This window comes from Mus musculus, chromosome 3, assembly GCF_000001635.26.
Source record: "Mus musculus strain C57BL/6J chromosome 3, GRCm38.p6 C57BL/6J".
Classification (NCBI taxonomy): Eukaryota; Metazoa; Chordata; class Mammalia; order Rodentia; family Muridae; genus Mus; species Mus musculus.
In genome coordinates this window covers 28,594,519-28,621,871 of record NC_000069.6, presented here as the reverse complement: position 1 = coordinate 28,621,871, position 27,353 = coordinate 28,594,519, and the positions used below count along the sequence as shown (strand labels likewise).

Here is a 27,353-nt window from a genome sequence, read left to right as displayed (position 1 = left end):
ATAGGGGCTTCCTTCAGGAAGAGTGGCTTATCATTAATATGTATCAAATTGTATTTCAGAAAGCCTAGAATTAATTACCTGTGAGCAAATTTATCTTCTGAAGAAGATGACTCAGAAGAGTGAATTTCAACTCGTTAGAACAGTGTTTTGCTAGGTATTAATTATACTATAGTCTTTCCATGGGCTTTTTTCATTACTGAAAACTGAGCGATGCAGAATGCTTTGAATTAAATATGAGGCTATATATTTTGCTTATCTAGTAGGAACATCCAGAAGAGTTGAACATGTGTCTTTAAGGCGAAGGTATTTCTTTCTCTCTTATGTACTTATTTTAAAATGGTTTTTAGGGAATTTCATCTTGAGAAATACCTAAGATTATAAAACATACTAGGACCCTGGAAGGGGTGTCTGGTGCCATGGAAACAAGACAGTGGGGCACGTGAGATTGAAAATGAGGAATCGAACAGAAATGGACATTTGGGAAACTGGATGGTTCCCAATATTTTGCAGTCACAAATATTTGGTAGTAAGGCCACTACATGGAGATTTGTCTGGAAATTGAAATTTTAGATAGATATATAGGATGGGTGGTCACACTCTGATGTCACATGCACAATTAGGGATGGTAGTCCAGTCCCTCAGGAGACACAAGCACGAGCCAGCAGATAATTTTCAGTATCATCTACCAGTGGCCACCCTGCTGCCAGAGTCAGACAGTAACCGTCTTTCTGCTCCGGCTTTCCTCCCGGGTGTGATAGAATGGAGTACTTTACCCCGCACTCTGGACCGCTCACTAGATCCTGCTTGGGAGCCAGGTTGAGAGCCTCCTTGGGAGCTGGGCTGGGAGCTGGGAGTGCTGGAGCTGGAGGAACTGCCACTGCTTGTCCGCTGCAGGGAACTCTCCAGGACTGGCTCTGTCCTGCGCAGATCAGGGTTGCTGCGGGCATGGGAGAATACAAGGGCTGCACGTCAACACGCAAGCAAACAAGGCACTCATTTAACAACTCAGTAGCAAGAGATAAATAAGACTTTAAATATAAGCTGTGAAGGACCTGGATAGACATTAAAAAGAAAAATGCAAAAAAAAAAAAAAGCCATATATAGGTACTCAGCAGCACCTTACATTATTAAAATGGTTTTCTTAAAAAGAGGAATGATAGTCAGTGCTACTGAGGGTGTTGAAAAAGGAAATCCTTGTACTCTGTTGGATGCAAATTAGCATATCCATGATGGAAAGTTTTATGGGGAGTCCTCCAATAATTATAAAAAGACCTATGATATGACCTGACAATTCTGCTTCTGGGTATGTATCTAGAGGAAGTGAGGTCTCTGTGTGAAAGAGATGGATCCAATCACTGTTGCACACTATCTGTAACAGCAAAATTCAGAATCGACGTATATCCACTGATGCACTAGCCGGTAAAGGAAATATCACATGGCTGTACATATGTAGCACATACATACTCTGTACATATGTCAAGCACATGAGAAGACATGCACTGCATGAATACCTTGTATATGGATAGGCACAACTCAGAGTCGCAGAGTGTACAATGTGGATCAGCAGCAGCTGATAGAGTTTGGTTTGGAAACAATGGGATGCAAGCAAAGAAAGGTTTCAGTTAGATAGGATGAGCAAGCTTTAGAAATTTGTTGTACACTCTGATGCCTTTACTTAATATGTATGCTTAAAGCAGGTCTCATTTTATAGAATACTGCAGTACCACAGCCAGGTTAAATCAGATCCTAAATGTTTTTGTTACAAAACCCAGTAACTGTTTAAGTTAAGTTATATGTATGTATGTGTGTATATATGTGTGTGTATCACATGGTACACATAAATACATGTAAATTTTATCTTGTATACATTAATAAGGTGGTTGTGGGGTAACAAGGGAACATGGAGGCCAGGCTTTCCTGGGGAGGGCATGGGATGAGCTTCACACTCAATTCTTGGGTCATCAGGCTGGAGCACTAGCTCTGAGATGAGGAGCCATGAGAGGAGGCCTTCCTTTAAACAGTGCCCCCAGTATTTATTGTAGAGAACTTGAAACCTATGAAAGGGGAAATATGAGGAAGAACCCATGCAATTCCCAAGCCAGAAAATAGTCAACTATATTTTACTATTTGGCAAATTATCAAATATTCAATTTTATTTCTTACTTTTTTTCTCCCTAACACTGTAGAGGAAAAACAGGTACTGTGAGCACTTTCTTATGCTTTGAAGAGTTCTGGCTGCAAAATAACCCATCATATGGACAAATTAGTCTGGTAATTCATTCTCCTATTAGTCATCCCAACACACTGCCTTGGCAAATAACAAAGAACCAGCCATCTATCTGCACACTGAAACTCAACTCTGTTTTTTATAGTATTGGAATTCTTGGTTGAAATGTCCTGAACTCTGTGAACAAACATATGTATGCAAATATATAAAGGTACTTTTCACTGTAGTCTATGTGATCATCTTTCTCTTTGAAATTTTGCTTGTCCACAAGTATATATGTGTGTGTGTGTGTGTGTGTGTGTGTGTGTGTGTGTGTGTGCAGAAGCAGGTGTCAGACTCCCTGAAGCTGGAGTTGCAGGTGGTTCTGGGTTCAGTGTAGATTCAACATCTACCTCATGTTGACCTTTATTGACCACAAAGAGCAGAATGCATCTTCTTAGTATTATCCTGGTAAGAATGGTCAGGCAGTTGAGATAGATCAGTGCCAGGATACAGTGCATGTGCTCTGTGACTCTAGCTAGGCACACAGTTCCTTTCCTTCCTGCTTAGCCTCCTCCAGTGAAACAGGATGACAGGCGAACATAGAGCTTGCCTACCTCCATCACCTGGACCTACATCAAATGAAGAGGAAAGGCCAGCAATTCTGGTTGCTGACATTTTTATGATTTTGTTAAACAACAACAACAACAAAAATAATGAACAGCACAGTTGTTTAAATAGAGCACCCATTGTCTCTACCACTTGCAAAATCTCTCATTCTCTACACTCTGAGAACATTGTTGTGAGTGGAGACATGCAGTGCTCTGGTTCAGACACAGTGAGGTGTTGTTTAAAATGTGTGATTTTGCTTCCATTTGATCTGGCTGGCTCAAGAGCATGGAGTGTGCACCAGGTTCTGGGCAATGTGTTGGGTGTTGGATGTGTCCCATATAGAGTTGACAATAACAGGGCCCTCATACTAAGACATCTGTAATCGTACTCTACCAATGGCCTGGCCACAAAATATCCAATGTTGTAAGCCAAAACAAACAAACAAACAAAAAAAAAACAGCATGCGACATAATCTTTTTTGTTTGTTGATTTTTAAAAAAGATAGCTTTCAAAAGCAATGAGCTTCATTGTGGTTCTACACACAGACTTTTAAACCACACATCTTACTTTGTAGTAATGTATTGGTACAACTCGTGGTTTAGTAGAAGTGACTAGCAACCATGGTTAACTTCACGGTGAACTTTATGTAAAAACAGTCATAGCTCACAATTCATTAATATTGATGATATAAATTTAGAATTTATGATAATATTACAGCATTTGTAGATGCTAAGTCAACTCAACAGTAAGGCCAACTTTAGAATGACTGTTGGTGAAGCTCATGAGAATCAAGAATTCTTTCTATAATAATGGCATTCTTTAATGGACAGTAACTATTCTTGTGGGAACTTTTTGTATCTAAGGGGTTGAAATAAATTTAGATCCCAAATGCAAGTACCCCTAAATTAGAAAAATACTTAAAATGATCAGAGTTTCTTTCCTAAGTATCTTATGTTATAAACGTGTTATTTTTCATAGAAAACAATCGTCTCTAGTCCTCAAATAATGACTTCTTCCCCTGCTCTCTTTTATCAAACAGTGGTGGTCAGGGAGTTATTAATAAGTTCTCAAATTATTTGTCATCAAACATATTACTAACCAAATAGTTTGTAAACTGAGAGGGGTAGATTTCATTAAAGTTACTTATTCTGTTCTGATTCTGTGGGATAATGATAATGTCACTCTCTTGGTTTTTAAGCAACTATTGATAGAAGTGTGGTGCTACATGCTTTAAAATGTTCTCTGCCGGGGCTGGGCTGCAGTGACAGTATTCAGGTACTTGATCTATTTAGCTTCCCTTTGATGCTTCAGTCAAAACCTTGTTAACTCACACATAAACTGAGCCTTGCATCAGGAAGAAGTTGAGAGAAGGTCGGGCCAGATGTACAGTCAAGTGACATCATCACCATGGCAATGAGATACAGGTTGTAGAGACAATAGTTAGCAGGTTGTAACCCTGAAAGCTATGTAAATAGCGACTGTAAATGCCATTGGTGTTTGGGGAAAATTCATGCACACTGAGGGATCATGGGTGGCGTTATATAGAAGTGAGACACACTGGGACTTGGTATAGTATCAGAACGGCTGGCATAGCCCTAGTGGAGACCAAAGCTGGTGTTTTTCTTGTGCGTATAGATGGATGTTAAGAAGAGCCATCAGGATAGATCATCAGGTCTGTGGTAAGAGACAGGGAGTGCAGATCAGAACAGAAGGGTGAGTTGGATGGTACTAGCTCTTAACGCTGTCTGCCTCCATCCTGGGCCCAGTGGGTGCCTAGCTAGGGGTAGAGGATGAATAGACAGAAGGCTGTGGGCATGTTAGGACCCTGGCTATTTACAGACCTGTCTGGGATGTGCTTTGATGAAGCTTGGAAAGCTTGCTCTTCTTCCTGTGTGAGACTAATTAGATCCCATGAGCACTTGATTCCTGACTTGGGCCTCATTAGCACAAGCCCTTTTCATGCCAGCTCACCATCCCAGGTGCTGAGTGTATTAAGTTGCTATTCTTACTGCTGCACACTGAAAGAAATACTTAGTGTCTGAGAAACCAACCAGGGAAGCAGGGGGACTTAATGTTTTTTTTCTACCTTTATTTTTTTTTTCTTAAAAATATTAGAAATGTCATATGATATTTTTCTCTTTCTTGTTATGTATGTGTGATTTGCCTTATGGGCTTCGGGCTCTCAAATACATGTTCATAGAGGTTCAACTTCCAAATTCCACTAAATAATAGATTTCCCTTGTTCACATATTAACCAGGACTACTTGGATCTAAGCAGGAAACAACTTCAAATTATCCAAATACATTTCTTTAAATGCTAAATTTAAGTTCATGCTTCTTCTACCCAGCAAACAATGACAAACACTGAAGGAATATGTGGCAATTATCCTATCTACTTGAACTTTGTAAAAAGTCAAAACAGAAAATGAGGATTACAATATGATTTTGTGTCCAAAGCCTTGGGCCAAGTCTTTAATTAACTGGCTGACTGCCAAAATTCTCTTTACATTGTTCTTTGGCAAGAAAAAAACAAGTCATAAGAAGAAAGGTTTGGGATGGAACAGGGAATTATTTTCTGAGGTTAATCATTTAATCATTTTTTGGACTGTTTCTGGATTAATTTAAATATTTTCATGTTCTAAACGTACTTGTTTGAGCATATTTTAATTTGTCTTAAGAAGGATTAATGGATCAAACTAAATCTTAAAGAGTTGAGAAGTTTTAAAACAGCGATAGTTCTACATGATTTATTACAATCTTTATTTCCTCTCCTGATCACCCTCAATGAGACCATTGCATCCAGGAGCATGCGGGGCTTGTGTGTGCAGCTTAAGCAACACTCAGTTTCACAGGGAGGAGGAACCGCTCGAGACACTGGGCTGCCACCTACTTTTACCTCTAGAAGGGGAGCTAATGAACGTATGAGATGATCCTGTTCTAGATGAGAGGGGAACGTTTGGGATACCAAAAAGTTCCATACAATCACATCCTTTCAAAGACAGCGAAGGCGGTAAGGTAGACGCCAGTGCCTTCAGGATTGAGGGACTCTCATCACACCTATATACTACAGAGTGAGAAAGTCAGAGACAAAACGTGTCCTGACAGTGAGTCAGGGGTTCCCCAGACAGGCTACCAGAGTTCAAATCTTAGTCCTGCCCCTTCCTCTTTGGCACTTGGGGATGTTTGTTTAAGCTCGGTTTATTTTAGCTCCCCATCTTTAAAATGAGAGTGATGGAAGCCACTGCTTTAGAATCACTATATGGTTTTAATAGTTTAATAGTTGAATAGGTTTAATAGGTTTTAATATCTGTAATGCTAGTTGGCAAGATGGCTCAGCAGGTAGAGCTATTTGCTGTTCTATTATGGTGACCTGAGTCCAATCCCTGGATTCTACTGATAACCAACTCTGCCCAGGTGTCTTCTGACTTAAACACACACACACACACACACACACACACACACACACACACACACAAATAATTTAAAAATATTTGTGATACAATGAAAATACTATGACATAAATATAAGTGCTCCAGAGGTGTTTATTAAATTCTGAAATAAATATAAATTGCCTCAAAAACATAAGGCAAGGTACTGAAAAGCCTGCCACAAATGAAGAATGGGTCTCAATTGGCTTGTAGCTCGCCATACTTGACTGGGCTGGAAGACCAGGAAGCCCCAGGAATCCTCCAGTCTGTATCCACTGGATACATGATGGCAGGATTCTGGTATGGCTATTTCTATGGCTTATTAATGTGTTCTCCACTTTGTAAATATTCACTCTTCCTCACCTGCCTAAGGCAATCTAGTATATATCAGAGATTGTCTCACTACTGATTGGCTGGGGGGGTGGGTCGGGGGGAGGCAATCTAGTACGTATTAGAGATTGTCTCACTACTGATCAGCTGGGGGAGTTCAGGGCTAGAAGAAGAAATGAGATGCTGGAGATTCAGCCAGCTGACACAGAGGTGAACAGAGCAGTAAGGTAGAACTAGTCACGTGGCAGGATGTAGGCTAGTTAGTTGGAATTCTAAGCATATTACCACACCTGCTATTTTTACTTGGGGTCTAGGTATAAAACTTATGCTTTAAATAAGTAAATTTATATACCTACTCCAAAGAAAGATAAGAAAGAGAAGCAAGATCTCATTTGTCTCCAGTGACATATGTAGCTCAAAGAGCATGAGGTACACTTGGACCTATGGGCCATGGAGTCAGACCCTAAACACTTCCAAGGCCACATATAGTCTTGTACATAGCAATTCCGTACCATCAGAGAGCTAAATGATGGCAGGATTCTGGTATGGCTATTTCTATGGCTTATTAATGTGTTCTCCACTTTGTAAATATTCACTCTTCCTCACCTGCCTAAGGCAATCTAGTATATATCAGAGATTGTCTCACTACTGATTGGCTGGGGGAGTTCAGGGCTAGAAGAAGAAATGAGATGCTGGAGATTCAGCCAGCTGACCCAGAGGTGAACAGAGCAGTAAGGTAGAACTAGTCACGTGGCAGGATGTAGGCTAGTTAGTTGGGTTAAGTTTAGAGTAGCTGGGAGACTGCCCTAGCTAAAAAGCCTAAGCTATGAAATACTAAAAAAAAAGAGTCTGTGTCACTATTTATATCACTGACATGTCTGAGTAAGTGCTGCTATAGAAATAAAAGAAATATTGACCAACTATAACAAATATAGCTTAGAAGTATTGTTTCATATATATATATATACACACACACTTAAAACACCCCCCACACACACACACCACACACTTAAAGTCTTCATTAATGAATGATCATCCTTTGATAGGTAGCAAAAGAACTATGAGGAATAATGTAGGAGGCATGAGCCCCAGTTTGGATGCCCTGTGAAGTTCCTTTGTATGCCCAGGGTTTGGCCATAGGACCTACCATGATACAAGGAAGATGACTCAAGCAAAGGCTTCAAAAACCCTGTGCATTTGGTGGGTTTTCCTTCAAAGTTCTGACGAAACAGGCAGCTCAGAGAAGTGGTGTGAGTGATCTCAGATCAGCGGAACTTTGTGGTTCACTTGTAGACCGGTGACAAGTAAATGACAGCCAACCCCACCAAGTGTTCAGGCTGCTTATTTTACGGCAGAGGTGAAGGAACGCAGGGCATCTCCCAAAGATAGCACAGTCAACACAATGCTCATTGTGCAAACACAGTGACCTGAATTTGGAGCCTCAGTAGCCACCTGAGAAGTGCAGCAGCACCGTTTGTAATCCCAGAGCTGGGGAGGGAAGGGCAGCAGGAGCTCTGGAGCTTCTTGGCTAGCCACCCTAGCTGCATCAGTGAACTCGGGGCATAGAGAAAGATGCTGGACATTGATGCCTACCATGGCAAGCTGTGGTAGTCAGAGGATAGCTTTACAGGCTTCCCTCCTTCTAATTTTATACAGGTTCTGGAGATAAAACTTGGCTTGCCAGGTTTATATGTCACTTGTCTTTAACTGCTTTCCTGAGCCATCTCACCAGCCCAGTGCTTCACAGCTTATGTGCTGGTCAGGTAGTCGTGAATACTAGCCAAAGCAAGGTTGTTCTGCTGATTGTCTCCCAGGAAGAGTTGGGGTTCTCCACTCTCTCACCCAAAATCTTTATGATGTGTACTGTAGGTGAATAGCTGCAACCTCTTAGCTCCCACCTCTCTACTGTAAGTAGAAAAATGCTGGTCATCTCTCTCAAAGTCTACATTCTTTGTGCAAAATGTAGAATTTGAGTGTTTCAAGGGAAACCACCTTCACCTTTTATAAGTTACTGGCCATAAAACACCCATTATCTTAGGCCCTTATGTCATTAAAACAATTCAGAGGAATTAAACAGCTGCTTCTTGCTTGCCTATAAAAGCAAGTCTTTCTTTTTGGTTGACAGCATAAAAAATACTTCAAGCTTGGATGATGCTTGAGCTAAACAGCCAGATTCCAAGCAACTGATCTAATGAAAATATCTTCTAGGGCCGTTTCAACAGATGAGGAGATGCTGATAACGGGATAAGAAGAAAGGAATTGATGATGCTCAGTCTGCATGCAGTGCTAACATTCTCTGTTCCCTGGCCATGGCACCTTCTAGTTAACCTGGGGCTGCTTAGCCACACAGCTAGACACAGATCTAGCAAGCCCCAGAGGAGTTTCACAGACTCCAGACTCCGACAATTTGTGTCTCTACTTAGAATGAGGCTGGAATCTTTTTTCTCCTGAGATTCTAAGTAGAATACTTCCTCCTTTAGGGAATGAATGATCCCTTCCTAAGGCCTTTCAAGGTAAGAGCAGAGTGAATTTGCTAAGAATTTTATATACAAGCAAAACAATAAGCCCCTGTCCTCTTTTCCCTTCCCCACTTCATGGACTTTCTCTCATCATGAACATAATGAAGAAGAAAGCAGCCTGCCCTAATGTGTCCTTTTTATAGACCAAGCAGAGGCCGCTTGCTATTTCAGCGACTCCTAAAAAAAGGATGTATTCATCATGACAAATCCGAGGGAAACTTGATGAACGACAGCAACAAACAGCATCTGTTGCCACATAAAGTCTGCCCAGATACTGTGTACATACTGCTTACTTCCCAGCATCCTTTGAGATCTCGGCCCCATCCAGTGGAACCTCCTGATTATAGGAATATGCATGGTAGAAGGAAAATTCTGGAAGAACATAGAATAAATCATGGAAGTATGACTGAACTTCAGAGACCCTCTATAATGCCACTGGGATGACTTCCTGATCAAAACTGGTCCTGTAAGTACCAAGCTATAGAATTCCTGCAGCAACTTACTGTTTCCCCAGCAAGACCTTTGTGATGTCTCAGTGGTTCTTGGGGCACACTTCTTGACCTGGTGCTACAACTCAACTCAGATTTTGTATTTCTGGCTCTGTGAATGGGGTCTCTGAGACAATGGTTTGCAATGCCGCAACTGTGTCTGTGTTTCCAAGTTTTTACCCAGATTTAAAAACCTGTCATATCGAAGTTATTGAAAGGCCACCAGTCTAGATGACAAGCACATAGGCTTCAAAAGTGAAGAAAGGATCAGAGAAATAGCAGGCATCTCAGATAATCATGGTGATCTCCTTCCCCTTACCTTGCTCTGATGGGCTGAGATCCAAGTCTGGGGCCCAGAGCACTGCCATTGCCAGGGGAATTCTTTCTGGCTAGTGCTGGGGATATAGAAGTTGTTCTTTGAGGCACCTGGAAGATAAACAGAATTCAGAACCATTTCCCGGAACACAGTGTAGGCAGGCTACTGTCTGAGGAGCATCTTCCTCTCCGAAGACTGGTTACAAGTTACAGACAGTGCCTCGTCCATGAAAGAACTGTCTTTCACGCTTCAGGGAAAGAAACAAAGCCAAAGGAGGCTCTGCTGTCAAAAGTCAAGAGGCACATTCCACAACCAGAGGGTCATTTTCATCTCAGAAACAAAAGTCAGATTGCACTAATGACGTTGGACTATTGAGCTAGAAGAAAATACCTCTTGTTTGGGCAACAGTGGGAGCTAGGAGAAACCTCTTTGGAGTGACCTTACTCCCTTGAAAGTGTCATTAAGTGGGGGCCATGTAGAGGGAGTCACATTTAGCTCATCTTAACGAATAGATTACGAACTCTAGTGAAAAACTGGAGTATTAGTCTAGACCTCGGACAATAAATCACATACTAGGGAGCCCAGAGAATCTATTAATGTATGATTCAATTTTAATATTTGTGTCCGTGTGAGTCCATGTATGCTATGCATGTATGTATGCACATATAACATGTATGTTCTGGGTGCTCATGGAAGCTGGAAGAAGACATCAGATGTCCTAGAACTAGAGTTACAGGTGGTTGTGAGCCACCCAATGTGTGTGTGGGGAAATGAACCAGGGCTCTCTCAAGAGCAGAAGAGCTCTAACCACAGGCAAGTTCTGCAGGTCTTCTCTCTCATAGAATATGAAAACATAGATGGTTTTACTTCCTAAGCAAATTAGTACTGTCAATCAAAATCCCAAACAATGTGTGTTTTGTTAATTAGTAAATGTTATTGTATATAAAACAAAATTAATATTGAAAATACTGGAAGGGTCTTCAAAATGCCCATTTAAATATTAAAAAGTGGGAAGCAGCATTAGTCTGTATTACTTGCTCAACTGGGTAGAGCATCAAGTAGAACTCCAATGTGTCTCCTCTCATAAAGCATACAAACACAAGGCATAAACATTCTGGGACTGGGTATTGTACAACGGGAATCAATTATTTGCAAGAAACATGAATATTAATGCAGAAGATTATTGTCAATGTGTTATCCTTTATCTGTTTTGAAAAACACGATTCGTTTTGGTGGAATCAAGGAAGCAAAACAAAATGGACAAGTTGGTCTAACTTCTGTTCAGATTAAGCACTGCCGTTGTTATTTCTCCCTCTCCTCTTTGCAAAGAAAACATCTGGAGAGGGCTCAATGACTGGCTGAAACCTGAATATTTAAATGTACCTAACATTTCTTCCTAGCTTTATACAGATCAAGTTTTTAAAGAGTGGCTAAGTAAGACATTTCCTCTTTCAAGTCTTCAGCTCTTGTGTACAGCTTATTTCTCACAATGAAGCTCTCCTCTAAGTAACCATTGAGATGGGATTTCTGAGTCCCCCTGAAGACCACAGCTGTACTGGCTAGTGTTGTATCAGCTCCTGCTCCCGGACCTGCTTGAGTTCCAGTCCTGACTTCTTTCAGTGATGAACAGCAATGTGGAAATGTAAGCTGAATAAACCCCTTCCTCCCCAACTTGCTTCTTGGTCATGATATTTTGTCCAGGAATAGAAACCCTGACTAAGACAAATTGGTACCAGCAGAGTGGGGTATTCCGGTGACAACCTGACCATGTTTTGGGGAGGACTGTGGAAGGACTTTGGAACTTTGGGCTTGAAGATCCATCCGTTGTTAAGAGCTCTGTCGGATGTTGTGTAGGAGCTTGGAAGATAATGTTGAGAAAACTGCAGAAGATGGAGGTCTGGTTTGTGAAATTTCAGAGGGAAAATTAAATACTCTTTTCAGGGCCATTGTTGTTTTGATTGTGAAGATTCTGTAGTTCTGGTTAGCTGGGGCTGAAGAATCAGCTGTGATTAACAAGATACCAGAACTACCAAAGCAAAAACTTTGCATTACTGGGACTATTGATGCTGGTTAGCTGGAGCTAAGAAATTAGCGGTGATTAAGAAGAGACCAGCATCATTGAGGTGACATCTTCCTGGAAGTGTTTTCTGAAAGCACAAAGAGGGTGTATTCCAGAGATGGCCAAGGTTGTACTCCTGCTGCAGCAGGACTTGGTAATATGTAAGGGTCACCCAGGTGGTACTGGTTTTGAAGGCATGAAGGGGTCACGCAAAGCAGCTGAGGCTTGGCACTGTGAGAGGCCATGGAAGGCCATTGGTGAAGGTGCAGCCTCAGTTGCAATTGAAGGCCCAGGACTGAAGGGGTCATGCAGTGTTTTGGAGATGCCAGTACCATGAGATGACCACCAAGAGCAGCAGCAGCAGTGGAGTACAGGCATCTGGAGCCTAGAGGATGACGTGTGTGCTACAAAGGGCATGGCTGGAGAAGTGACCCAAGCCCTTGGAGGAGCCCAGAAGATAGTGAGTTGGATCCCAGACATTGGACGGTTGGAGATTGATTTTTGCTTTTGATTGTGACTGTGCCCTGATATTTTCCCTCTTGAAGGAAGAAACTGTTTTAGTGGAGCCCACAGTTAAGAGACTTTTAATTGTAAAAAGACTTTGGATTTTAAAAGAGATGGATATTTTAAAGAGATTGAAATTTTAAGAATATGTAAAGACTGTGGGACTTTTAAAGTTATTTAGATCTTGGGGATGAATAAGAATGTAAGGGTTGAGGCTTACTAGTGATGTGTTTGTGTGTCAAGTTGACAAGGGGTCAATTGTACTGGCTAGTGTTGTGTCAACTTGACACAGCTGGAGTTATCACAGAGAAAGGAGCTTCAGTTGAGGAAATGCCTCCATGAGATCCAACTGTAAGGCATTTTATCAATTAGTGATTAAGGGGAAAGGCCCCTTGTGGGTGGGACCATCTCTGGGCTGGGAGTCTTGGGTTCTATAAGAGAGCAGGCTGAGCAAGCCAGGGGAGGCAAGCCAGTAAAGAACATCCCTCCATGGCCTCTGCATCAGCTCCAGCTTCCTGACCTGCTTGAGTTCCAGTCCTGACTTCTTTCAGTGATGAACAGCAGTATGGAAAAGTAAACTTTCCTCCCCAACTTGCTTCTTGGTCATGATGTTTTGTCCAGGAATAGAAACCCTGACTAAGACAACAGCACAGTCACTGTTTCATTGTCAGAATAATGGGAATCCTGTTGTGACCCCACTTGAGAGGGAAAAGGTAATAGTTTGTAAATCATTAAATCCACTTTCTCTTTCACGGAGTTAGTAGTAACCGTTTTCTGGAAATCCAGGACATTACAATTGTCACTGCTCTGTATGCTAAGCACAGTAGGAAAGATTCATGGACCAGGAAGAATATGGTGCAAAATATCGTAAGCATTTCAAAGACCTCCAGGTTGACTGTAGACACTTTCCAGAACAGCCACATTCCAGAACAAATATCATCTTAGTAACGTGAGATAAAACCAAAGCACTTAGGGTTGTTCTGTAGGAACACTAGTAGGAAAACTAGTCATTTCTCTGTAAAAGTTCGACCCTCTGTAATTAATTGAGTCTGCAAATACATATAGTACCCCTTACCCTAAAGGGAGCATTCCTTAAGAAGAGCTAAGTGAAATGCTTAAAGACAAGGCCAGCCTGTCTGTGCATGTATGTGTGTTTTCACATGTGTATACATGAGTGTGACACCCTGTGTGTGTGTGTGTGTCTGTGTGCGTGCACATGCATGCACCTATGGAGGTCAGAGGTCAATGCTGGGTATCTTTCTCAATCTCTCCCTCTCCTTCCTCTGCTTTTCTCTGGCTCTGTTCTGTCTCTCTGGCTCTGTTTCTGTTTCTGTTTGTTTCTGTTTGTGTTTCTGTTTGTGTCTCTGTTTCTGTCTCTCCAACCTGCTGTCTCTCCATCTCTCTGTCTGTCTCTCTTTCTGTGTGTATAACAGGGTCTCATTGAACCACAAACTCACCAATCTAGCTAGACTCTTTTGGCTAAGGATCTTCTTGCCTCCGCATCCTCAACACCAGGCTTAGATGCACATGCCACCATGCCTGGCTTTTACTTGAGTGCCAGGGACCTGAACCCAGATTCTCATGCTTGTATGGCAAGCATGTTACTGACTGAGTCATCTACCCAGCCCCCATACCATTTTCTGAACCCTTGAAATCTGCTCAAGTTTTGTGTTGTTAAATATAAGGGTAAGCACATTTTCTTTTATTGATTTGGTTTGTCTAGCAAGAAATGCAATAATCACTGAAAATACCCACTAGTCTGTTGGCTAATGCGGACAGCAAAACGGCCTAGAATGTTTGGTGTTGAGAGTTATAATTCTGTTTTAAGACATACTTCTCTGTCTTTGTCCCCTTGGGAAGATGAAGATCAGAAATGATTAATGACTAGCCAACACTCAGCTTAGGAAGAGACGCATGTGAGAAGGAAGGTGTTGTTGCACAGTCAAATTCTCTAAACTGTAAAAGGGATGGGATGGTGGCACATGGTGGCAATGGCAGCAGTGACACAGACACCCAGCAGCACTGATGCTACCTTTGGTGGAATGTCTTCTTCCTGTCGTAACCAAGAGCTTCTGTCAAACTTCTCAATTCTCGTGGGGAGAGGAGGGTTTTCTGAGGTGGGATCCGAGTTCTGGCGTGGCATCTCGACCCGGTGAGAGGTCACATTCAGAGCCTCCTGGAACCCAGACAGGCCCTTTGTGGGTTGCTCATGTACTGACTGGGAGGCCGTCAAGGCAGGTCCCTGGGATTTGACAGCTACCAGCTGCGGGATCTAAGCACACAACACAGGGGCAGCATTATTAGAAGCCCATAGGTTAAAGGGACAAAAAGATCTGTATGCAAGAATTGAATCCATCAGAGCTACGACAGGGCAGTTTTCAGTTAGCAGTAATCACACTTGGGATACACTTCACTGGCAGAGATATTCCTGCTAGTCAAGGTTGCAGAGAGCACATCTGGAAACCCTTCAGAGTCTTCAATTTAGAAAATTTGCAGGGCTACCTCAGGGTTCCTGGAAACAGGTTCAGTTTGCTATTGTCTGGAACTGCTAAGAAGTCAGGAAGTAGTGTGGCAGTAGTAACAATTATTTTTATTCAATATTTCTTGGACAGCAACACAAGATGTTTTATAAGCTATCCCAAGCTCCTGCCTGTAAAGTCCTTAGCTTTGGCTTTAGATACAATTGCTCTATGAAAGAAGAATACTCTAAATGTCTTTCCTTCTGTGATCTCACAGGGTTGAGATAACCATCCTCCTTATTTGAGACATGAGCAATCCCAGGTACAAAGAGATTAAGCCACATCCTAAATGTTACAGCTGATATGCTGGAGTCTGAGCTGGAACCCTGAGTTCTACTCCCGTCCCTCCCTCCCTCCCTTCCCTCCCTCCCTTCCCTCCCTTCCCTCCCTCCCTCCCTCCCTCCCTTCCCTCCCTCCCTTCCCTCCCTTCCCTCCCTCCCTCCCTCCCTCCCTCCCTCCCTCCCTTCCTTCCTTCGTGAGACAGGGTCTGCTTGTGAAGTTCAGGCTGGTCTAGAAGTCAATGTCGTCATGACTGGCCTTTAACAACTCTCAGAAATCCACCTGCCTCTGTCTTCTGAGTGCGGGGATTAAAGGCTTGTGGCATACATAGCTTTCACTTTGATTAAGACATAGTTTCTCACTGGCTTCGAACTTGCAATTTCACTAAGCTGCCTGGTCGAGAAGCCCTAAGGTAGATTCCCCTGACTCTGCCTCCCCAGTACTATGATCACAAGCCTACACGGGCCATGTCTGGATTTTATGTGTGTCTTCTAGGGATCGAACTTGGGTTTTTAAATGGAAAGCACTTTATCAAATGGGCCACCTGATTTCCACAGGACTGGATGTCCCCACTAAAAACACACACCATTTCCAGGTATCAGGATGCTTCTTTGGCACTCAGGCAATGTGGTACTGTTTGGGATTTTTATCTGACCTCTTAAGAAAAAGCATCAAAGTCTAGGGTGCAAGGGATACCTCCACCTGTGCTGCATTTTGTGAATACTGAAGCCGGTCCTCTACCTCTGGGTGTATACTGCACTCATGGGAGCCCGGGTCCATCCATAGGTTTAGCTCACATGGATCATGGCTGGGAAAAAAAAAATCTAGAGTGCTTCCTGACTAAACTGCTCATTCAAGCAGTCTCGGCTTCCTATGGGTTTCATACAAGGCCCTGCCAAACCCACTTTGGTCTACAGTGCCTATTAGAATGTCACAGAGACATGCTGGAAGAATCCTCAAAGCTCTGTTCTGCTGAGTGTTTTGAATAGGCCTTGTAAAGTTCACATGGATGCAAATATCATTAAATACAATGCATAACATTAAAACAAAATGCATTGCAGTATCTAGTACAAAACCCACTCTCACTTTAGAAGATCATTCCAGACACCCCCTAAAACCCTGGAGCACCAGAGAAGGCTTTCCCAGAGAGTCTACTCTTAGTTCCTTATCATTTCAGAAGGGGCATTTCCCCACAGTGCTTTCCTTAACAAGGGAAGGGTTCATTATAAGATCAAAGTAGGAGGTTTTTAAAAGAAGAGAAGCCCTTGTAAAACTCCCCTTTTGGAGCGTCTATAAAAGAGAAGTATATGCAGATAAAAACAACCAGAGGAAGGTATGTTGAGCTCATTGGTGCTGAAAAATCTTGCATTTTGTTCATTACCACTAACTTAAAATGCAAGAAAGCCTTGATTTTTATCATTATTCCTTTAACCTTTAATTCAAACAGCAGTTCATATTTCAAAGGTGACCTCCAAATGCACTGGAGAAGCCTTACCACAGCTGGGTGCCAGGAAGAAATGTAAGATATTTGGGTGAGAAAGGTTGGATTACTTTTTTTTCCCCTCATGGAATTTCCATCTTCTATTTCACTTTGAATTTCATCTTTGAAGAACATACCAGAAAGCTCCTTTCTTAATGACAAAATAATCTCTCCCCACCAAACATCTTCATGCAGTGCTTCTCAGTCCCTAAAGGGCACCAGAACCAACCTGGAAGGCTTTTTAAAGACTACCGGAGCCAACCCTGCATCTCTGGTCAGTAAGTCTGAAGCAGACCCAGGAATATGCATTTTTACCAAGTTCATCGGATGTTGCTGGCTGCCAGGTGAGCATGCCAGGAGAAATGCTGGCTTAGAAGGCACACATTGATTCCACCAATCCCATTTCATTTCTCCAGTTCAGATTTCTACCCATATTTCAAGGAAGGGAAGAATACATGTATATTCTACCTCAAAGGTCCGTATATGAATTTTAATTCTTCTGATTGTAACTACAAGAATGGCTGTTCCCACCCTGTACTCTTCAACACTTGCAAGGGTCTCCACAGGAGCCACTTTACTGAGAGTGACTTTGAAGTCGACTCAAAGTCATTAGCTCCATGCTTCCTGTCTGTATTCTGGAGCCTCACAATGCAGAGAGGGTTCTGTTCCCATGGACTTTATACTAAGGGTCTTTGCTTCAACACTTCTCTGCCATGCTGGAATACTGTAGGCTTTTTAGTAAGCTTTCCTGGGCACAAGTGTCCACTGGAACAGAAAAGAGGTTATTATACCTGGGGGTCAACAGGTCTGAGCATTGGGGGTGTCCTTGCAGGCTGAACCCCACTAATGCTGAAGGACTCTGATCTTGGGGGCAGGTTGGGGTCCGAGATCCTGTTGGCAACCTTGTGAGGCATGGCAGGTGAACTCTGTCGGTTGAGTCTTGAGCGTTCTTCTACCTAGAAAGTCAAAGGAAAAGAAAATCTCAATGGTTAGAAGTCAGTGCTCTGTCCTGTAAGGCTTTTCTATAGCAACCCACAAAGCCATTCTTACGCCCCTCTGATGAATTCAAAGAGCCCAAATGTGTCATTTCTGTTTCATAGCAAGATCGTTTTCTCTCCTTTCTCTTCTTCTCTTTTCTTTTCTCCTTCTTATGGAAGTATTTCCAGCAAGTATGCAGGGCCCTTGAGCTCTTGACCTTACAAGACCCATTAGCTTGTGCTATGTCAGGTAACTGGGCATTCTTGGCCTGCTAAGAGCTTGTCTTGCATCCCTTGAGCTAATATCCTGCTGATTAGTCACAAAGCCATAGGATCAGTCAGGGAGATGGTGTGCCCGCCAGATAATCAAAGGGGACTATAGTAGGCACTGAGACAGCTTAGGGGGAAAATAGAAACTTGCTTTGGGTTGACTCATAAGACAGGGGGACAAGAGCCACACAAGGACTGACTGGCGAGGGCGAAGTGGCACACAAGATCTCTACTCTTCTTTGCAGGCTGCTGATAGGCACGTGGGCGTCCTGGATGCTGCTTAATGACATGGCTGTCTTACGCAGACTTCCTGTATCATTTTCTTTTTCTCTTTAGGGCCCTTTCCTTTCAATTGTCTCTCCCTGCTACCCAAAATACACTGCTCCTCCCCTAGCTTTCCATTCCCAGCATGGACTCTTACCCTACACCCTCCAACTCTCCTCCTGCTCCTTCCTGCAATCTGGACCTTCCTGTTCCCCTCGCCCCCACCTTCTCTCCTTTCTACCCATTGTCATGTCTTATTCTCCAGTGTCTCAGAGAGCTAGTGCTTCTTTATAAACAGATTCTCTGTCACTACCAGTCAGTCCATGTTTATAGGAGCAAATAGACTGTTCCCAAGGATGACCGTAAAGAGAAAGTTAAATGAACATGATGGGCATCAAAAAGCAAGGTGGAAGTCATTAGTTTTTTTTTTTTCTCTTTTAATTTTTTTTTCTTTCCATTTTTTATTAGGTATTTAGCTCATTTACATTTCCAATGCTATACCAAAAGTCCCCCATACCCACCCACCCCCACTCCCCTACCTGCCCACTCCCCCTTTTTGGCCCTGGCGTTCCCCTGTTCTGGGGCATATAAAGTTTGTGTGTCCAATGGGCCTCTCTTTCCAGTGATGGCCGACTAGGCCATCTTTTGATACATATGCAGCTAGAGTCAAGAGCTCCGGGGTACTGGTTAGTTCATAATGTTGATCCACCTATAGGGTTGCAGATCCCTTTAGCTCCTTGGGTACTTTCTCTAGCTCCTCCATTGGGAGCCCTGTAATCCATCCATTAGCTGACTGTGGGCATCCACTTCTGTGTTTGCTAGGCCCCGGCATAGTCTCACAAGAGACAGCTACATCTGGGTCCTTTCGATAAAATCTTGCTAGTGTATGCAATGGTGTCAGCGTTTGGATGCTGATTATGGGGTGGATCCCTGGATAAGGCAGTCTCTACATGGTCCATCCTTTCATCTCAGCTCCAAACTTTGTCTCTGTAACTCCTTCCAAGGGTGTTTTGTTCCCACTTCTAAGGAGGGGCATAGTGTCCACACTTCAGTCTTCATTTTTCTTGAGTTTCATGTGTTTAGGAAATTGTATCTTATATCTTGGGTATCCTAGGTTTTGGGCTAATATCCACTTATCAGTGAGTACATATTGTGTGAGTTCCTTTGTGAATGTGTTACCTCACTCAGGATGATGCCCTCCAGGTCCATCCATTTGGCTAGGAATTTCATAAATTCATTCTTTTTAATAGCTGAGTAGTACTCCATTGTGTAGATGTACCACATTTTCTGTATCCATTCCTCTGTTGAGGGGCATCTGGTTTCTTTCCAGCTTCTGGCTATTATAAATAAGGCTGCTATGAACATAGTGGAGCATGTGTGAAAGACTTTTGTTCTAGGTTTATCTTACCCTGTCCTGTATTTCTTAAGGGTCAGTGTAATGGTTGTGCATCTCAAAACGGCAAGACAATACCACACATTACTCTCCTCACCCTGACAACTCATCTGAGTGAGCTCTTAACTCATTTCCGTTGACCCAATATTCAGGTCTGTTTGCATATGTTTACACACCAGCTAAGGGTTTTTAATTTTCTCTTTGCTGCCTGATTTCAAATAAAATTCAAAAGTTCTATTACTTCTTATCTTTCCTACCCTCCTTTGAATCTTTCTAGAGAGAAGTCCAATTTCCTACTCAGAGTAAGTCTGTTTTAACCTTAAACATTTGAACATGCTACATTAAGCCACAGATAAAAAGTGGTCTGCCTCTATGATGTGTAATATGAACATCTTTTTCTTCACTAAGGCTTTGTAGGGCATGTCCAATTGGCCTCCACTTGACTTTGGCTTTGAAATTCCATGTCTTAAATGTTTCCTACATATCAAATCATACTAACCACAGAAGGCCACTGATAGAAAGTAGAAAGTGTTCACTCTGTTTATGAGTGTATAAAGCATCATATCAACAATAATTAATTATCCATTATACTAAGCAGAATAGTAAAACTAACTACTGTTACAGACCTCAAAACCCCAAGAAGACAGCAACAGAGAAACCAAGCCCATAGCATACAGCACATCAGTTCTGCATGCCAGACTCCTTAAAGAAAAGACAGTGACCCTTCTTTGACTACTGAAATTCCTTACTTCCTCAATTGTAAATTATACTACTTACACAACTCGTGTTTGAGCTCAGGAACTCTGGAGAGTAGATATGGTTCAGAGAACTATGTGGCTCTCTACACTCTGATATCCCAGGAGACGTTGGTGGTATAGAAATGAACGTGTTTTCATGTGTTCAGAACCAAATGTATTCAGAGTGAGGCATACTTGTAATGATTATTAGTGCTACTTTTAACTGTCAAATACAGGGCAAAAAGTGAGTGCTGATTTTCATATGCAAATTGTGTGTTTGATTAGTTGTGGAGAGAGGATGCTAAGCAACTTCTGGGCATATTTTCTAAACTTCCAATCATGTCATGCTATAGATTCTACCCTTTGAGTGCCTTAACCTGCAAGAGTCTATGCCTTATGAAATAAATAGCCAGTTGTGAATAGTCAATCAATAATGTCAAGATGGATCAGTGTGCTGAAATTTCATGAATAGGAGTTTGGATAACAAAAGTTGTAACAATGCAGCATTCGGCTATACATTCAAATTTTTTTATATTTATCTGTGCACATGAGTGTGTGTGTGTGTGTGTGTGTGTGTGTGTGTGTGTGTGTGTGTGTGTGCGTATACGTGTGTGTGGACACACATGCACAGTACAAGTGTATATTACAAACATATTGGGGGTCAAAAGACAACCTCTGGGAATTAGTTCTCTTCTTCTAACCTGTGTGTTCCAGCAATTGAACTCAGGTTGCCAGGCTTGGAAGCTAGCATATTTAGCTGATGAGCTATCTTGCTGGTCTTGACTGTAATTTTATCTCAAGAAAATCTTGCTTTTGAAGTCTTTTGGAAGGTTGGGGCACAGATGTGTTTTGCACCAAAATCTCCCTTTAAGTACTGGAGGAAAGACACTAAACCAAACGTTCGAAATGATATCTCACAGAGAGAAAGCTGAGTGTACTCAAAAGCAGCTTCCTCTAACTGGAAAAGGTCTGTCCCCTGATTGATGACAACTTATGTTTACTAACTGAACAGAAGGTCGTTATGTGAGAAGAAAAGAAAGTGGCTCTTCCACAGAACAAAGATAAACACAGCTAAACTAGGGCACAGCCCAGATCTGCTTCCATCTGTTTGAGGACAGGTCTAGCAGCAGAGGATCTACTCCAACCTTCAGCTGTCAGTGGCTGTCAGGAAGATGAGAAAGCCAGGGGTACCAATGGTTCAGTAATGAAAGAGTGTATTTCACAAGCATACGGACCTGAGTTCAGATCCCTAGAATCTCAGTTAAGCCATATGTGATATATCTGCATTGCACATCTGTAACCGTGGTGCTTTCATGGCAATACGAAAGATAGAGGTCCTAGAAGATCATATGCCAAAGGATCTAGTACACACAACAGTGGCTGCCATTCACTGTAGAGAGGGGACATGATGGAGCACTAAGACAATAAAATGAGACCCCATGCATGGTCATGGAAACATGGTATCCTGCTGCAAGCTGGTGCAAGTTCAAATACTATTTGTAGTAGTGAAGGGTGACACAGACCATCAGATGCCATTTTAGGGCACATGAGAAAGGAAAAGGAATTTCTACCATCCAAAAGAATTTGAGAAGAAATGCTCAAATTCAGCCAATGGACATCACAGCATCTTACTAACACTCCCACAGAGCTAATCTGCCTCCCACCCAAATCAAGAAACAATGGGAGAATTCTGAAAGGAGTGACATTGCCTAACCAGCTTGATATTGCATCCCTTGCTGGCTTAAATCTGAAAAATCAAATCCACAGCAACACTCAAGCACAATAGAATACTACATCAAAGTTTGGCAAGCCTCCCAAAGACCAAATAGCCCCATCACTGCACTGAAGGCAATGATGACAGGATTCTGGGGCTTGCTGGCTGCCAGCAGAGCTCTAGCTTCAGTGACTAAGCTTGTATTAAGAGAATAATGCAAATTCCCCCCTAGCCTTCACTTATGCATGTATGGGCACATGCACCTTAATGACCACACGTAAACATGCACGAACACATGCACACCACAGAGGGTGAAATATTGCATCCCATTGTCGAGGAAAATTGTCAACTTAGAATGACATGGACAGAGGTGTAATATAAAAAGGAAGGAAAATAGTTTTGGAGACTAACTGATGGTTATTTAGAAGTCAGACTATGTTAACTACAGAGGAAGAGAAGGCTGATCATGAAAATGGTGAAGAATGTCTGCACACATGTCCAGAGGTGTAGTAAGTCCCAAGGAAGAACACTGGTGTCTGGCAAACCTGATATCATGAATGATGTCATCCACTAGATGCCACCCAGATTTATGGTGGTGGCCAGAGACCATCATATCTGGAGTGCTTGGTGACACAGCTATGCTGGTTGTGTGCCTGTTACTTCTGTTAGGTTAAAACTGTTAGGTTTCTTTTACTGTGAGAGGTCTGGCCAGGCAACAGGGTAATCAGGAGGTCAAAAATATTACCTTGATGTTATCAGTACAGATTTGTCCCCAGGAGAGCCTCTGAGATCCCAAGAACTATGAACTGATTATGAATAGAGAGACAGGCCAGGGACTTAATGATGGGGACAGACAGACATAAGAAAACAGTGACGTCAAGGCAGACAAGCTGGAATAGGAGCTGGGGGGAAGTGGATGAGAAGAACTAGGAACCATAACATGCTCTCCTTTCTTGGCACACGTTAACATAGGGAACGGCCTATGAGGGAATGAATTTTGGGATGCTTTTCAAGTACCTTCAGGTATCCCTTTCCTAAATGTGTGCCAGGAGCTAGGAAGATGAAAGGTCATAAGTTATATATCACAAAGAGGAGATGTGGTACTTCTTAGAAGAGTCTAGGTACTAGGAAAGACATACAGTTTTATGCCTCTCCTCTTGTTTTCTCTGGTCCATGAGACTCTCTGTGGCCCTCCTTAACTCCTATGATAGACAAATAGTGGATTACCACTTTGAAAATGCTGGATAGGTATTACATATGATTTTAGATTTCATTCCCAAGGTCATCTACATTCTGGGAAATGAGACTCTGGGAGTCCCACCTTAGTCCCTAAGGGGTCCTGAGGCTTCTACCAAACCAAGTTGGCCCATCTTCCTTCCTCAAGTGACGAGCAATCAAGAGTCCCTGTTTGCAGTTGGTACTTGCTTTGGATGATAATGACATTAGCCCTTCGGCTTTCCCCACAGTGATGGGGGCTGGAGCTGTGGGTCTGACTCAACTGAAGATTTGAACCCAGCTATGGCTAAGAAGCGGCTAAGCAGTGGAAGAAAGCAGTGCGCCTCTGCCAGCCAGGTAGCCTGCTGCTTAATAGCACAGGGATTCTGTTTACCAAAGACGCGGTATAGATTTTTAAGGAGTTCTGATGAGTAATCTTGACTGGCAACTTAATGAGATTTAGAGTTATCATGGAAACAAATTTCTGCTCATATCTGTGAGGGATTAGCTAATTTGAGTAATTGGGGCGGGTGGGAAGACTATATGTGGCTTGTGCTATGGTATGGGCTGGAGCTCCACGAAGAATGATAAAGGAGAGTGTGAGCTGAGCAGAAGCATCCATCACTGTGGTTCCTCGGTCCTTGGTGTGAACACAAGGTGATTGGCTGCCTGTTGCTCCTCCTGCTACACTTTCTCTGCCATGGCGGACTGCATCTCCCAGAGCCGTAAGCCAAGATAAGCTCCTTCTCTGCTTAGGCCTGCTGTTATAGGGTATTTAGTCATAGCAACAAGAAAGAGCAGAAGTAACTGACAGAGGGGCCAGTGCTGCCGGGGAGCAAAGTCACGAACAAATGTCGACCTAAGAAAGAGTGGCAGTGGCTCCAGACAAAGGTCAATCTGGATCATGTTTACCAACTGTATCACAAAGTGACCAAGCACGACCCTTACTCTGATCAAAATGATTTGCTGTGTAGACTTAGTTCTTAAACAGTGGAAAAGTTATTTTACTATAATAGTGAATGCCAATTAAAAGGGTTCAAACAGTATATATAGGTATGAAACATTGCAGAAAATACTATTCTTTGATTGTTATCTCTCATTATCCACCATGATTAGGAGAAACATGATTTCTAGTAATTCCTACATATACTCAGATGAGATAGAAAAATAAAAGATTAAACAAAATAGAAATAGGATCTTCGGTTCTAACCTAAACACCCCTTTAAGTGATTAGCCATGTTCACAAGAATAAAAAGAAGTCATTGGATGTCACCAAGAGAGACCTGGAGACTGATGATCCCTGTGTGTGAGCTGACAGAGACATTCTGGTGCTTGTCCCAGTCTGGGTTACTGATTTTTGCTTCATTTGGTTTTAACCCATTTATTTTTCTCCAATCCAAATAGCTTTTAATTACATTTCATAACTAGTTCACCACAGAGTCACATTCCTAAAATACCACCTGAGTCTAAGGGTTGAGGAAATGAGAGAAAATTGCTTTGGATGTATTGAAAATGCACAACATAGCCACAGGTCTATGACACATTGTGCAGCTCTGAGACCATAATGAACAAGGCAGGGTTAGCAGCAATGTAAGGTCTAACACTAGCATCCAGGCTATGGGCAGGATGTTATTCATCCCAGAATCCTTTATGGTGTTTATGATATTCTTCTACTAATGGTCCTCATGCCACATCCAACAGGATTCTTGGTGTGAGTGTGGTAGGAGGAAGGCATGTTTGTGTGTGTGTGTGTGTGTGTACATGTACATATGTGTGGACATTGAAGGCCAGCCTCAGTCATCACTCCTTAGGTGCCTGCCATCACCTTATATTTTGAGACAGAGTCTCTCAATGGAATCTAGAACTCTTCAATCAGGACAGGCTAAATGACCAGTGAGCCCCAGGCATCCCGTGTCTCTACCTCCCCATTTCCAGGATTACAAGCCTTTGCCACCCCGCCTGGCTTTTCATATGCGTGCTAGGGATTGCACTCAAGTCCATGTGTTTACAAGGCAAGCATTTCACCAACCAGACCATCTCCTAGATCCTCTAAATAAACTCATATAATGGAGTTTTGTTGTTTTTCCCTACAAAACCCCACTATATTCGCAGAGGTACACAAGAAAAACACTATGACCAGCATCAGACTTTTTCTATAGTGACACTATGGCTCCCCCAGAAGTGAAGCTCTCACAATGGGCTGTCTTCAACTCTTCAGCACTAACTGGATTCTGTGCTCCCAGTGAAGGAACTCACAGTGGAGAGCCTGTCCAGTGGACACAGCAAGTCTTCTGTCCTTACCTCCTTGGCCCAGGCCGGCTTCTCACTAGGACTCATGCCCTCCTTGTAATGGTACAGTGGCTTCTTCTCCAGGGGCCTCTGCTCCTGCCGCTGATGCTGGAGGGAAACCAGATAGTCCCGCTCTTGCTTTAGCTGCCTCTGCAGTCTTTCTGCTTGTCTCTGTTCTTCCAATTGTTTGCGCTTATATTCCTACCCAGAGCAGGAAGAGGAAAGAAGAGATCACGTGACCACATTATCCCATGGAGCAGCAGCAATGCATGTGACAAAATGGAACAGAAACAGAACTTCAAAGAGGGCAGGAGTGCCCTAAATGAGCCCAGCCCTCATGTTAGTATCCACAGAATATGTCCATAAAACACTATTTCTTTAATGGCATTCCCTACAGAACATTACTTAAAAAGTGACATGTCCTTGGAGAACTGTACCCCAGATGCAGGACAGTCAGACTGTTACAGGGCAGGAGTCATCCACTTTCTAATTTGGTAATTCAGCCATTCAAACAAGTGTGATCGAGTATGCAAGCAAATAAATAACCAGAGGCCATATCTAAATCATCCTTTAAATAAAACCTGGGCTCCTAAAGCTGTTATCAAGCTTTTGCATAAGGGAAAACAAAACAACAAAACAAAATAACAGAATGCCATCACGTAAAAATTCAGTTAAAAAAATAGAAAAGCTATACCAAGAAGCCCATTTGGAGAGCTGAGCAGTAATAATAATAAAAGTTCTTCTAGTGGATGCAGCATGAGCAGGAAACCAACTGTGCCCATTGTAAGGGCAGGGGTAACAGCCTGCAAATGAGGAATGACTGCAGGGCTGAGTGGGCTGTGGCTGAGGAGCGTTTGCTGTGATTGTATTCCAGCATGTTTGCAAATGGCTTTAAGAATTACTCTGCAATAAACACAGCAGGTCTTGAAAGCAGTTTGAACTTCTAATAGGGCTGGATGCATGCTAAACTTTCACAAATAGATGGAGTTAATAAAGTGTGCTAAATGGTTGCGGACTTAGCAAACTAGGTCAAAAATTGTATGAAGCCTCTCTGAGATGCTGAGGTCTGGGAGGTTAGAAGGGAAGACCTTGTATTTTTAAGTGGGATGTTAGGAGAGGGAAACAGAAGACATACATATTCACACACACACACACACACACACACACACACACACACACACACGTGCACACGCACGCGCACACAGACACAGGCACTCACACGCGCATGTATACACTCATGCAGGATGAACACCAAGCAGCCATGTAACTTTCCCATTACCAGAAGTAGAGCTTGCTCATGCAGTAGCTGCTGCTGTAAGATCTCTAACTGCCTTTGCTCTTCTTCTAGCTGCCGCCTGATGTATTCCTGAAGAGGCAGCAGCAGAGAATTGGGAAGAATAGAAAGAGAGGAAAAGAGAAAGAACCAGTGATTGCAAAGTGACAAGAGCTTCCAAGTAAAATGCAGGAGCAAGGAAGGGGAAAAAATACCCAACACCTCACCCAACAGGAAGAGGAGGCCATAGCAAAGCCAAGCCTTTCAATGCAGTCAAAAGCACAGCCCCTTTGCCCATAGCAGCTGACAGAGCTGCCTCAGCATTTCATTGTCTCTTTCGGTTTTAATGGAATACTATGTTAAAGCCTGTTATTAGGTTCCTCTCTTGTGGAAGTCATGGACTTAACAAGGCTGCAAAGTTCTGAGGGCCTTATGCCAGCAGCAGGGATAGAACACATGTACAAGGCCAGCTTGCTCATGG

General features: G+C 42.6%; 1 protein-coding gene across 11 annotated transcripts in view; it reads right to left on the bottom strand.

The window, feature by feature from the left end:
- Tnik (TRAF2 and NCK interacting kinase) overlaps nucleotides 1-27,353 on the bottom strand; it is a 408,685-nt gene that overhangs the window by 48,714 nt on the left and 332,618 nt on the right. For 7 of the 11 annotated variants that reach the window (XM_006535517.3, XM_006535519.3, XM_006535518.3 and 4 more), the window contains 6 exons: nucleotides 26,879-26,965; nucleotides 25,612-25,800; nucleotides 17,532-17,696; nucleotides 14,495-14,734; nucleotides 9,903-10,009; nucleotides 774-937 (listed from right to left, as the gene is read on the bottom strand). In XM_006535517.3, coding sequence (XP_006535580.1) covers nucleotides 774-937; nucleotides 9,903-10,009; nucleotides 14,495-14,734; nucleotides 17,532-17,696; nucleotides 25,612-25,800; nucleotides 26,879-26,965 — 952 coding nt within the window. The remainder of the gene's footprint in view (nucleotides 1-773; nucleotides 938-9,902; nucleotides 10,010-14,494; nucleotides 14,735-17,531; nucleotides 17,697-25,611; nucleotides 25,801-26,878; nucleotides 26,966-27,353) is intronic. The other 4 variants (XM_006535520.3, XM_006535521.3, NM_001163008.1 and 1 more) reach the window with 1 other exon arrangement.